Source organism: Pongo pygmaeus, chromosome 2 (assembly GCF_028885625.2).
Source record: "Pongo pygmaeus isolate AG05252 chromosome 2, NHGRI_mPonPyg2-v2.0_pri, whole genome shotgun sequence".
Taxonomy (NCBI): Eukaryota; Metazoa; Chordata; class Mammalia; order Primates; family Hominidae; genus Pongo; species Pongo pygmaeus.
Genome location: NC_085930.1, coordinates 110,311,179 through 110,324,134, shown reverse-complemented (window position 1 = coordinate 110,324,134; position 12,956 = coordinate 110,311,179). Strand labels below are relative to the sequence as shown.

Below are 12,956 nucleotides of genomic sequence, written 5' to 3'. Positions count from 1 at the left end.
TTGGAAAATTCTCAGCCATTATCTTTTCAAATACAGTTTCTTCCTCATTTTCTCATTTCTCTCACTCTGTCCTCTTCTTTTTATAAAACTGTTTTGTATTTCCTATCTCAGTCTATTGATAGTTATTTCCTTAATTTTATCTTACATTAATTCTAATTTTTAAATTTTGTTTATTGATTTTGTTTTTAGTTACAGTGATTATTTTTCATTTTTAGAAGCCCTATTTAGTTTTTTCTCAACTGCCTAGCAATTTTATGTATAGTAGCTTTATTTATAGTATAAAATATCATCTTTAGTTCCCTGGCTATATTATTTTCAAGATTCTCTTTCATGTCTTAAACATATTTAACGCAGTTACATTTTACATCTGAAAATTTCAGTATCTGAAGTATTCGCATTCTGATTTTGCTTATGTTTCCTAGGTCTTGCTGTTGGTACCTTGTTTCTTTTTTGTTTTTGACTGATATTCTTTGTAATATTTGGAGAATTATTTGAGTCTGGTTTTAAGTTACATTCCTACAGGAAGGGTCTGTATATTTACTTCTCTACTAGTTGCCTAGGAGTGCTTCCAGCTGAAAGCACTATAAATTAACTTCTGTGTACCACACAGATATCATTAGTTTGGAACACAGACTTGTGTGAGGACCAGCTTGTAGTTAGAAGTTCTAAGTTGTTTCTCATTTTTCATTTACCCTCACACTGAAGCTGGAGTCCTAGCTCGTTACAAGGGCTCTAGTTGTACTATCTACCTTCAGTAGGCCTTACACATTATATTCTGTTATATGCACCCAACATAGCCTGTAAAGCTGAAGCAGAAACAGGCCAAAGGCCAGCTTTGTCATTCATTTCATAAGGGTTCTGCTTTTACTTCATTTTTAGTTGCTGAGTGTTAACTTATTTATTCTGTCAAAATGGTGCCTTTAAATAAAATAGTTTCCTAAAAATACATTACATGGGCCCGGCGCGGTGGCTCATGCCTGTAATCCCAGCACTTTGGGAGGCCGAGGCGGGCGGATCACTAGGTCAAGAGATTGAAACCATCCTGGCCAACGTAGTGAAACCCCGTCTCTACCAAAAATACAAAACTTAGCTGGGTGTGGTGGCACGTGCCTGTAGTCCCAGCTACTTGGGAGGCTGAGGCAGGAGAATTGCTTGAACCTAAGAGTTGAGGTTGCAGTGAGCCGAGGTTGCGCCACTGCATTCCAGCTTGGCAATGGAGCGAGACTCCATTTCCAAAAATTATGTATATATATAACATGGTATTTTAGTTGTTTTCATCAGAAGCATCATTCATTTTTTTCTGAAACAGAAGTGGGCTTGTATACTCTATTCTGTATGTCATTGCTGATCCTTGAATTGAATTCTGGTATGTCACTAAGCCAGCAGTTAATTCAAGAACAGATGTTGATACCTATAGTTAATTCTAGATGATAGGGAGCTCTTATTTGTGCATTTGGCTTATCAGTATACCTGGAAGTTGTGATTTTTTATTTTACGACTACAGTGGCACTAGATTTTTATTCCCATCTGCCCCACTGCCACCACTAGTGCACCGAATTTAATTGATGGCATAGGAAATCATTTTTATTAATAAAATGACCCATCATTACTGATCCTTGCAAGCAGTTTGCTTTAACAATGGACTTACCTTCCTTTCCAGCCTAATCACACGGATGCTACAGAGAGATCCCAAGAGAAGGGCTTCTTTAGAAGAGATTGAAAATCATCCTTGGCTTCAGGGAGTGGACCCTTCACCAGCCACAAAGTATAACATTCCCCTTGTGTCATACAAAAATCTCTCGGAAGAGGAGCACAACAGCATCATTCAGCGCATGGTGCTTGGGGACATAGCGGATCGAGACGCCATTGTAGAGTACGTCAATGCCTGTCAGCACAGAGGGCCACAGGTTTAGGATTCTTGGAATGGGCTCTCTCTACTTAACACAGCCTTTGGACACCTGTATAATAGATAAGAGTTCCCAGTTGGCAAGAGTTGTGTCATTTATCTCTAAAGTTCTTGGCCCAGGGCCTGACACAGGTTTTTTTTTGGTGTTTTGGTTTTTATGCTAGTGAACAAGTAAAGCCATTGCTGGGTGGTGTCAGTGAGTGCTGTGGCCTTTTTCCCTTTCTATAGGGGTGGAATGAAACAGCTTGTTTTGTATCCCAGTATGTACCTTATCTGTAGCACTATTCTCATTCCTCTGTCTCCTTCTGGTCCCCACAGTGAGTAGGGAGAACAGTACCACCTGCCTAGAGTCCTCTAAATCAGGAGTTGGTAAATGGTGCCAGCCACACATTTTTATAAGTGAAGTTTTATTGGGCCACAGCCATGTCCATTCATTTAAGTATTGTCAATGGTTGCACTGTGCTACAATGGCAGAGTGGTTGTGGGAGAGACCACATGGCCTACAAAGCCTGAAATATTTATTATCTGGCCCTTGAGAGCCCCTGCTGCAGCCACCTGGAGCCTGCAAGTTATACAAGTTGTTAATTACATCCTTTAAAACCAAAGCCAGTTGTTTTTTTGTTTTTGTTTTTGTTTTTGAGACGGAGTCTCGCTCTGTCGCCCAGGCTGGAGTGCAGTGGCACAATCTTGGCTCACTGCAAGCTCCGCCTCCCGGGTTCACGCCATTCTCCTGCCTCAGCCTCCCAAGTAGCTGGGACTACAGGTGCCTGCAACCATGCCCGGCTAATTTTTTCTATTTTTTAGTAGAGACAGGGTTTCACCGTGTTAGCCAGGATGGTCTTGATCTCCTGACCTCATGATCTTCCCGCCTTGGCCTCCCAAAGCGCTGGGATTACAGGCGTGAGCCACTGTGCCCAGCCCCAAAGCCAGATTTTAATAAACAGTTTGGAATCAAAGATAATACAGAGGAAAGATGCATTTGCTTTGTTCTGATAATGATTAATTTCTATAAGAGGTCTTGACTGTAAAAACAAGGAGTATTTCCACAAATTAAAGGTCAGAGGTTATTTAATGTGTTGAATGAAACAGTTGGGTATGTTGGAAAGAGAGTATGCTCTAGGAGGCAAAAAAAGGGGCTCCCAGCAGGAGGGCCCTTTCAGGATTTGATCCAGTTCCCTGACTTCGGGGAAGAGAAGCCTGTGGGCTGGACCTGCAGACCCCTGCCGTGTGTCTTCGTGCCACACACATGCCCACTGGGAGGCTCTGATCTCTGAGAAGGGCAGTGTCTGTATAAAGGACACTTAAGAGTGTTTTACATTACTGGAAAGAAAGGTTTATAAAAATAAACCCAGGTTCTTAATTTTGGTTTAAGCACAAATTTCTATAAGTTTCCAAATATATTATGGTTCTTTACAGTATTGACTCACAGCTACTTAAATGACCTAAACTTGTGGCGGAGACGGGACACTTGCTGTTGCTGCTACAGACACTCACTTTTGGAATGTGTAGAAAATGATTTTTCACTTTTGAGGGGGTAAAAGGCTGTTTGTATCTCTCTGAATTGGCCTTACGTTCTTAGCTTAAATAAATACATATATACATGCAGTAGTGTCATCTAGAACTACTTAATTAATATAAATTCAATTATAAATCCAAAAGGTAGTGCAATTTAAATGGTTCAGGTGACTCCAGTTTGCCAGTTTGCTGGTTTCCCGATAGCTGGGTGAGCCAGTCTTGCTCTCCTCTCAGCTAGCCTCACTCTGTGCTTGCTGCTCACATCATGAGAAGCTGCTCATTCTGAGGGTGACTCCTGAGTTCCAACACACACCTTTCTCTCACAATACATTTCCAAACCCAAGCCAACTCCTGTATTCAGTACTTTGCTGAAGAAACTAATAAGTCATTCTATCCTTGAATTTCACCTTGGACACTTCCTTTGGAATCTCATGCCTCAGCCTGCCTTACCCCCATTAGTTGTGACCCCAGTGTACATTTTGAAAAATGGGGTCTCTTGCTTCTCTTCCTAAGTGTTCATTGTGTGAGTATTTTCAGTAACTACAGAAAGTTTCTGAAAACCGTAGTTACGTATTTCCTGGCCTTGTGGGATCCGCCAAAGCACGCTCCTAGTATGTCCTGTGACAGGTCAGCTACAAAAGAGTGGGCAGGGCTGTGGGCCTTGTTGGGCCTTGTGTCCCAGCACCGTGTCTAGCCAGACTAGGTACTCGGTGAACATTACTTTTTAAATGAATGAATGACTACATTGATTTTATTCAAAGTGATTGATAGTGACATGCTTTCAATTTCTTTAATAATTCTGTAGTGCCTAAATTGCCAGTAAATGCAGAGGGAGTATGAAAATAAAAACATTTTCTAAGTTTTCTGATATTAGTACTTCAGTGCACATTCATGTAACACAGACCTCGTCTTCATGTACTTCTAGTGGAAGCAAGTAAGCCACCTGAACAAATACAAACACTGTACACACAAATTCAAATTTTGAATAATGCGTGCACTCATTATCTTATGTGTCTAAAACTGACGTCTAACTGAGCTGCTGTTGGCACTTTGGATTTTTCTCTCATTTACGAAAAATCTTCATAAAAATATGAACATTTTTATGCAGTTGTTTTTAGAATTTTGAGTGACCTAAATAACTACTAGTTTGGTTTTTTTCTGGTTTGCATTTTTTGCATAATTTTAAAGATTCCAGCCATTGAATTTAACTTGCTTGTACTTTTAAAAATCAATTCTGCTTCTTGTAAAAAACCTCCTGATATGGCTGACGTTTGCTCTCACCTTGTTTTCCTCAGAGCCCTGGAAACCAACAGGTATAACCATATCACAGCCACATACTTCCTGCTGGCTGAAAGGATCCTGAGAGAAAAGCAAGAGAAAGAAATACAGACCAGATCTGCAAGCCCGAGCAATATCAAGGCCCAGTTTAGGTGAGAAAAAAATCTTCACTGATTTTAGTAAGTTTAACGTTTTGAAATAGCGAACTTTTTTTTTTTAATGCTTCCTAACTCTTTGGGGCAAGAGAGTACAAACAGTGATGACGGCCTCATTGGAGAGGCCACACATGGGCTCTTCAGGTGTACATGAGGGTCTGGGTTCCCTCATCACCAGGGATGCCGTCCCCTCCTGGGCTCAGTGGGGACCGGGGCTGTGTCTGTTGGCATGGTCAGGAAAACATGTTTGGAGAAGCAGCCTCAAGCCAGAGTGTCTTGCTAGTTATTTTCATTAAATTCTTCCAAATCCAACATGTATTAATCTGTTATTTTCTTTAGTTTTTCATTCTAGGAACAAGGCTGAATTCTCCCTCAGTTATTTGAAGTAATTTTTAAAATCAAATAGAGTATTGCTATGCCACAGTGTTCTTTCAGGATTTCCGGGATTGGACAGTCACATTAGCTAGTTGATTTCTTAGCTGCTTGACCTTGGGAGGTTGCTTAACCTCTCTATGACTTAGCTGCCCGATCTGTAAAACAAAAGTAACAGTGCTATTTACCTCATGGGGTTGTGGAGAGGAATGATGAATTAATACATGTAAAGCACTTAGAACCAGGGCTTTGTGTGTTTGCCGTCACTGCTGGGAATATTTTACACCATTGTCTTCAGTAAAGTCATGAACGTGCTGCTCCCCAAGCCTTTTCTCCTCCTCCTACTCCTCCTCCTCTCCCCCAACCTTCCCACTTTGCTTTTTCTTCTGCCAGAGTAACTTTCCACTTAAAGCATGGAAAGGGCTTGCTTTTTTCATTATCACTATGAAATTTATTTCGAGTTTATCTTTATGCACTCAGATAAAGTAACCCATGGAACTGTAGTTCAAAAACAGAAGAGTGCTCCTGATTCTGAGTAAATCTGTGTGTACCTCCAAATATTTATGAATATATGTGTGTGAATATTATTGTGAATAATAATATTATGATTGTAAAAGATTAAGAAAGCCATTTCGCTTTTAAGTTACTTGCAGTTGGCTCACCATGTGAACTTTGTTGCTTGGGTGGAGTGGCAGGGTAGGGGAGGAAAACATTCCCAGCTTGCCAAACAGTAAAGATTTAGAAGTCTAGTTTAACTAGAACATGAATTTAGTAACTTTATTCATATCTTGGATGCATTCCTCTGTAATAAAAACTAGGCACACTGTCTAGTGTCTGCTTAGAAGAGGACTGAACCCAGGGAGTGAGGAGATTCTTGGGGATGAGATAAACCAGAGACTGATGCTCAGAGGTTACGGTCAACCTAGTCCTGACCCGAGCTCCCTGGCAAGAAAGAGTAACCCCAAGGCAGAACATCACTACTCTCCAGGTGCACCAAGACTGGAGCTACCACCAGGCTTCTGGAAGAGAATATTTAGATTTGAACTCTCTTCTATTCAGTGAAACATACCAGAACTCAGTCTAAAGCTGATTGTATACGTGAGACCAACATTAGCTATAAAGAAATAGTAGGCCAGGCACAGTGGTTCAACCCTTTGGGAGGCCAAGGTGGGAAGATCCTTTGAGCCCAGTTCATGACTAGCCTGGGCAGCATAGACCCTGTCTCTATAAAAATTAAAAATAAAAAAAATTTAAAAATACCAGAGCTTTCTGAACTGTTTTCCTTTTGCTGTCATGGAGACTCTGAAGTGGAGAAGCTATGAGCGCCTTTTTTTCTATGGTACAGGGCCCACTGGCAGTGGCAGTGTCTCCTGACTTGCCTTCTCTTTGTTGTCACTATAACGTTGACAAGACCCTGGACCTCCCTTGGTTCCATTGTTGGGTATGCCTTGTGGTCAGAATGACCTAGGAGGTAGAAACCTGGACTGAGTCAGGAGACTGTATTTAAAATGGCAACTAGCTGGGCAGGGATGGAGGAAGGGTCAGGCCAGTGAGAGCCACAGCCACAGAGAACAGATACATGCTCTGTGGCCAGTGGGTAGTCTGGAAGAATTTGTGACAGGCTGGTTGAGATGGGTGGTTAACAATAGACTGATATCCAGCCTCCTAGCCGGCTGGGTGTCTTCACAAGCAGTTTGGTAGGCAGAAAGAAACAGGGATTTGGCCTGCAGGTTCTGGAGTCTAGGGGCAGGGTCCTAGACCTGGAATTGAGGGAGAACACAGGGATTCCACTAGAGAATGAAGTCCCAGATGCCATCTCAGGAATGTAGGTATAAGATGTGGCTTAGCTGAAAGGAGTGGTGTTGGTACAGATAGGATCCTGCAGCAGTGAGGTGGTGTGGTATTGGGAGTTGTCAAATCAAGTAGCTTAAGGTTTCTTAAATTCTAGAAGAGATTCTGTTTCAGATATAGTAGCATTAACTTTGTTAAAAATATGAATAATTGTAGGGCTGCCCCATTACATTTGTATGGAAGAACATGAGGCCTGAGAGAAGGGCTTAGGCTTTTAGAATTATTTCTAATTGAGAACTCTTATGACTGACTGTGTCCGGGGCCTGTCTGCAGACTCCGGAGACTCTTCCTCCAGCCTGCCCTGTAGAGCCGAGGACAGCACTGTTGGAACTCTCTAGGGAGTAGCCAGATAGCAGGGTAGGCATCTCATAGACTGCACCCAGATAGTTCTGGAATGGAAAACCAAGAAGTTAACCCATAAGCAGGACGTGGCCACACGGTGTTAGCCATTGTTCGGTTATGACCACTTCAGAGAATACTGCTTCTTAGCTTCAAATTTAAATTTTTTTTTTTTAACGATAGGTTTATTTTATTAAAGGGGAACCTGTGCAAAACAAAAGAAAACTTGCACATAGCAAGTCTAGTGGATATTCCACATACAGTGGCCACTGGTAAAATTTTGTTCCTGCTTTATTATTAGAACTATATGACCATCCCCCCTGGGGAGAGAGGATAGTTGACAATTCAGAGATGTTTATTCAGAATAGCAGCTAGAGAGCCTCATTTAAAAACTTTATCTTCTTTGGGTACCAAGCAGTATTCTTGTTACTTTGGCAACTCCAGCTCCAGGTTGGGAGATAAAATGAAAGTTTAAATAATGGCGAATTTTGTTACTCACTACTCCTGTATGGGCATTTAAAAATATACTTATTTAAGGCTGGCACGGTGGCGTGCGCCTGTAGTCCCAGCTATTCGAGAGGTTGAAGTGGGAGGATTGCTTGATATCCCAGGGGGTCAAGGCTGTAGTGAGCTGGATTCATGCCCTTGCACTCCAGCCTGAATAACAGAGTGAGACCCTGTCTCAAAAGACAGATATTTATATTTAACTTAGTGAGTTTTTTTAATCGGAGAAGAGATTTTTATATGATTTTGTATGATGTATACGTGTTATACATATAACTTTTTAAAAATTCAGATCCATTAAACTTTCCATTTCATTTTATAAACACCAAGTTCTTACCCCATGGTAAAATCAGGAGCCCTGGAAATTTCAGGTGAATTTTATTTGTAGTAATATACCTTTATGTGATCTAAGAACCAAAGAAACAAAACATGTGGTGTTCAGGTTTTGCTTTGCCAATGACCTCCATGGGCTTTTAAAAAATGTTTATCTTGTAGTATAAAGCTTTTGTATAGAAAAGATGGAGTAGCTCTTTGCCCTATTTTCTTTTCTGACAGCTGTGATGAAGTTGGCACTTGGCCAATAAGCCACAAACTGAACCATGTTTCAAAACCACATTTGCCCTTCTGGTGGCCTTGCTGATGTTTACAGGATGTTGAATGGGTTTGCAAGGCTGCTGCTTTTTTCTTTAAGTCTGTAGATTTTGTCCCAGTAAGTTCGATGTGATGTACTTTACTATCATCTGCATAATAATTCTATGGCTTTCCCCCCCCCAATCTATCTGTTACATAGGCAGTCATGGCCAACCAAAATTGATGTACCCCAGGACCTTGAGGATGACCTCACGGCCACTCCTTTGTCCCACACGACTGTCCCTCAGTCTCCTGCTCGGGCTGCTGACAGTGTCCTCAATGGGCACAGGAGCAAAGGCCTGTGTGACTCAGCTAAGAAAGATGACCTCCCCGAGTTGGCTGGACCAGCACTCTCTACGGTGCCACCCACAAGCTTAAAACCCACAGCCAGTGGGCGGAAGTGTCTGTTCAGGGTGGAAGAAGATGAAGAGGAAGATGAGGAGGACAAGAAACCCATGTCCCTCTCAACACAAGTGGTTTTGCGCCGGAAGCCATCTGTGACCAACCGCCTGACATCCAGGAAGAGCGCGCCCGTCCTCAACCAGATCTTTGAGGAAGGGGAATCTGATGATGAGTTTGACATGGATGAGAATCTGCCTCCCAAGTTGAGCAGGTTAAAGATGAATATAGCTTCTCCAGGTACAGTTCACAAACGCTACCACCGGAGGAAAAGTCAGGGCCGGGGCTCCAGCTGCAGTAGTTCGGAGACCAGTGATGATGATTCTGAAAGCCGGCGGCGGCTCGATAAAGATAGCGGGTTCACCTACTCCTGGCACCGCCGGGATAGCAGCGAGGGGCCCCCTGGCAGTGAGGGGGATGGCGGGGGCCAGAGCAAGCCGAGCAATGCCAGTGGAGGGGTGGACAAGGCCAGCCCCAGCGAGAACAATGCTGGTGGGGGCAGCCCCTCCAGCGGCTCGGGTGGCAACCCCACCAATACATCGGGTACCACACGCCGCTGTGCCGGCCCCAGCAACTCCATGCAGCTGGCCTCTCGCAGTGCTGGGGAGCTTGTTGAGAGCCTCAAACTCATGAGCCTCTGCCTCGGCTCCCAGCTTCATGGGAGTACCAAGTACATTATTGATCCACAGAATGGCTTGTCATTTTCCAGTGTGAAAGTCCAAGAGAAATCTACATGGAAAATGTGCATCAGCTCCACAGGGAATGCAGGGCAGGCCCCTGCAGTGGGCGGCATAAAGTTTTTCTCTGACCACATGGCAGATACCACCACTGAATTGGAACGGATAAAGAGCAAGAACCTGAAAAATAACGTGCTGCAGCTACCTCTGTGCGAAAAGACTATCTCTGTGAACATCCAGCGGAACCCTAAGGAGGGGCTGCTGTGCGCATCCAGCCCAGCCAGCTGTTGCCATGTCATCTGACTGTGGCCCCATCTGGCCGCTAGCACGCTTCCTGCTCAGAGCAGTGAAGACCGGCTCACTTCACTGTTCCCATTTGGTTTTACTAGTTTAAAGTGGGCGTTAGGAGCAATTATTTATTACCTTTCCATTTGTTCGCCTGATGATGTGACAATGCATGGTCTTTGTGCATGCTGCTAGGCACTTCTTTTCTTTTCCAGCCGAAAAGCCTATTATGTAATTTTTACATTCATAATTTTAATGTGGATGATCAGGATTAAATCAAGATGTATATCTGGAACCTCTTATAAATGGAGCACTTAGAAATTTGATGTTCTGCACTTAACCTAGAGAGAGAAAAAATGCTTTTCTTTGTGAAAAATCTGAATTCCTGTCCTGACCTTCTGTGATGTGGAAACTCTGGGCTCTGAGACACACTCTCTGGTGTCTGAGACAGAACCAAAGCAATAACGTTGTGATGCCCACAGGCCTGGAGCCAGCTAGCGACCTTGTGCCGCCCAGCCGTCCATGGCCCATGCAGAGCAGAGGACAGTGAGTGTCTGCACTGAGAACCTTAAATCACAGTTGAACATACCCACACCTGTTTGTCTTAAGCTATAGTGTGAAAACAAAGTTTGGGCTCTGAAAATTTAACTGAAACAGATTTCCTTGTTTTTGTAATAGGTGAGATAAAGTACTTAGATTTATAAGGCAGCTTCCCCTGTAGTGATAAATTACAAGCAGACAATCTTATTTTGTAATGTGATGAAGTGATGATGTCTTAACTCTACTTAGAGAGTGTATGTCTGTCTAACAGAACAAAAAGATGCTCTGTGTAAATTCCTTCCTGTAGGGCACACTGCAGGATTTCCATGTAGATAGAAGAACTATAGGGCCTAGTACAGAAGGTGCACACAAATGTTGGCAAAATCAAAACCCCATGAATTAAAACCTACTGGGATTTGGTTTTTAGGAGTTTGGTAATTAGGTTATCTCTTTTGTTATTTTCATTCAGTTATATCCTTTGGCTCAGCTAGCTTTGAAATTGGCTGATGAAAAAATATACATAAAAGGGTAAAATTCACACATACAGCAAACAAAAATGCACAAAGCCTGCTTTGTAACTTTTTTTTCTGGAATTGTTTTTCACTTTGCCTTTTCCTGCCAGAACAATAATCAAAGAACTCTTGCTTTAACCTATTCCTGTACAAAGACTGTTTTTGACGAGATAATCATCTGTTGTGGCATTCTATCTTGTAGAACACTGTATATTGCAAATTGCTGATTATGGAAGGGGCCAGTTGCTGTTTTTTCATGCAGTGCCCTGGGAGTCTTAAAAGCAGTGCTTAGCAACATTGGTGATACCATGTGGCTGGGACCCAGGGCCCTTCCCCACTCTTCAGCCCCGAGTCATGTCTCTGAGGTGACAGACTGAGACACATCTGGTCCTGTAATTCAGAGAGTGGGCAGATCACCAAAGAACTGCATTGCTGTGGTCACTGTTTCTTCAAGTACACACTGACTCTGCTACTTTAGGATAAATATATTGTACTCAGAACTCTGAATTTCACAGTATACTTACTAAACTAAGTAAAAATGATACTTAAAATACTTATTTTACTTCCTAGACCTGGGCTAGATATGTTTTAAGCTACAGCTCTAGTTCATTGTGATATTTATAATTTGAAAGCTATGAGAATAGATGTGTGGGTGAAGCCATAGAACATATTTGCTTGAAATTCTTGAGCAGGGATCTTATAAAGGGCCAGAAATAAGATGTGTGGTTCACATAGATAGTGAGCGTAACATCTGTATTAAACGTAGGAGAGAAGTTTATAAAGGGCATTGGCAATAAACTCTTTGTTGCAGCTGTTTTCCAAGCAGTGTAAATACTTTTTCTTGTGATTATGTATAGCCTTGGAATGGCACCTTTTAACTAACCCTTATGTGTTTGGTTTCAATGGTTTTTTATATTCCGATGTATATATGGTGCTCACTTTAGGATCAGCAGTGTTGACCATTTATGCTGCATAGCTGTATTATAGCCTTATTAGTTGTGTGGTTGACCCTTGGGGTATACAAATGTCAGTCTGAGTGGTGTCTTACTCCTTTGTTTATAAGTGAATGATTGTGCATGTTTTGTATGTCATAGTATGTCGTCACATAAAAGGGAGGGAGCGAAAAACCATTACATTAAGATAATATTGGACCAAACTACTTACTTGCTCTAAACAGTTACTTGTACCCCTTAACCTGTCTTCAAAAGTTGCATATAGTTACAGTAGTGTATAAATTAAATATTGTGGAAAAACAGTTAGTCTTGTATTTTTCTGTATGTGTGTATATATATAATTATGTACTTCTGGCAATTCTATCTGTATTTAAAGATGTGACAATCTTGACACCAATTTTAAGAATAGCTGTGAGGCCGAATTAAAGATAATCCCTACCAAGTGAAAATTGATATGTGTTAAGAGGGTACAGAATTATCAGCTGATTTGGTCAGTTGCTTCCAACGCTGGTTGATTTCCCTCATTGTGTAAACATTGACAGGTATGTGACAAATGGGAAAAAAAATCCAAATAATAAAGTTGACATATTGGTGTTCAGCAATATAAACCGTGTCCTGTGTTGTATTGCTTCTCATGAGTGCAGCTTTGTGTGATCCCACCTCAGTTAGACCCAGCCTTCTCCATGCCCTGTGCCTGCACCACCAGATGTGGCTGAAAAAGTACAGTCATTATTATGTTTAAACTCATGGCCACAAATAAGAGGTGGGGCCAGGGTGCCCATTAAGTACACTTTATTTCTCTATTTCATCTCGTTTCCTCACTCTGCTGGTCACCATGCTGCCTAATTGAATAAAGGGAAGCAATGAGAACTGCCACAAGTTCCCACCTCTGCCTTCCTCCCTTCCTTCATACACATTCACATGCTCTGGCCTTCCTCCTGTTACTGTGATTCCAAGGTCAGCTACTCTTACTCAGTTCTCACAACCATTACCATAATTGACTTTTACAACTCCCCCCCGAAAGAAATCTTGTGCCCTTT

The 12,956-nt window shown here is 42.1% G+C and overlaps 1 protein-coding gene across 5 annotated transcripts in view; it reads left to right on the top strand.

The window, feature by feature from the left end:
* Window positions 1-12,524, top strand: part of SNRK (SNF related kinase) — a 66,083-nt gene extending 53,559 nt beyond the window's left edge. For all 5 annotated transcript variants that reach the window (XM_063662007.1, XM_054479590.2, XM_063662008.1 and 2 more), the window contains 3 exons: window positions 1,661-1,873; window positions 4,717-4,851; window positions 8,711-12,524. In XM_063662007.1, the coding sequence (XP_063518077.1) occupies window positions 1,661-1,873; window positions 4,717-4,851; window positions 8,711-9,929 (1,567 nt within the window). In that variant the 3' untranslated portion in view covers window positions 9,930-12,524. The remainder of the gene's footprint in view (window positions 1-1,660; window positions 1,874-4,716; window positions 4,852-8,710) is intronic.
* The last annotated feature ends 432 nt before the right edge of the window (window positions 12,525-12,956 follow it).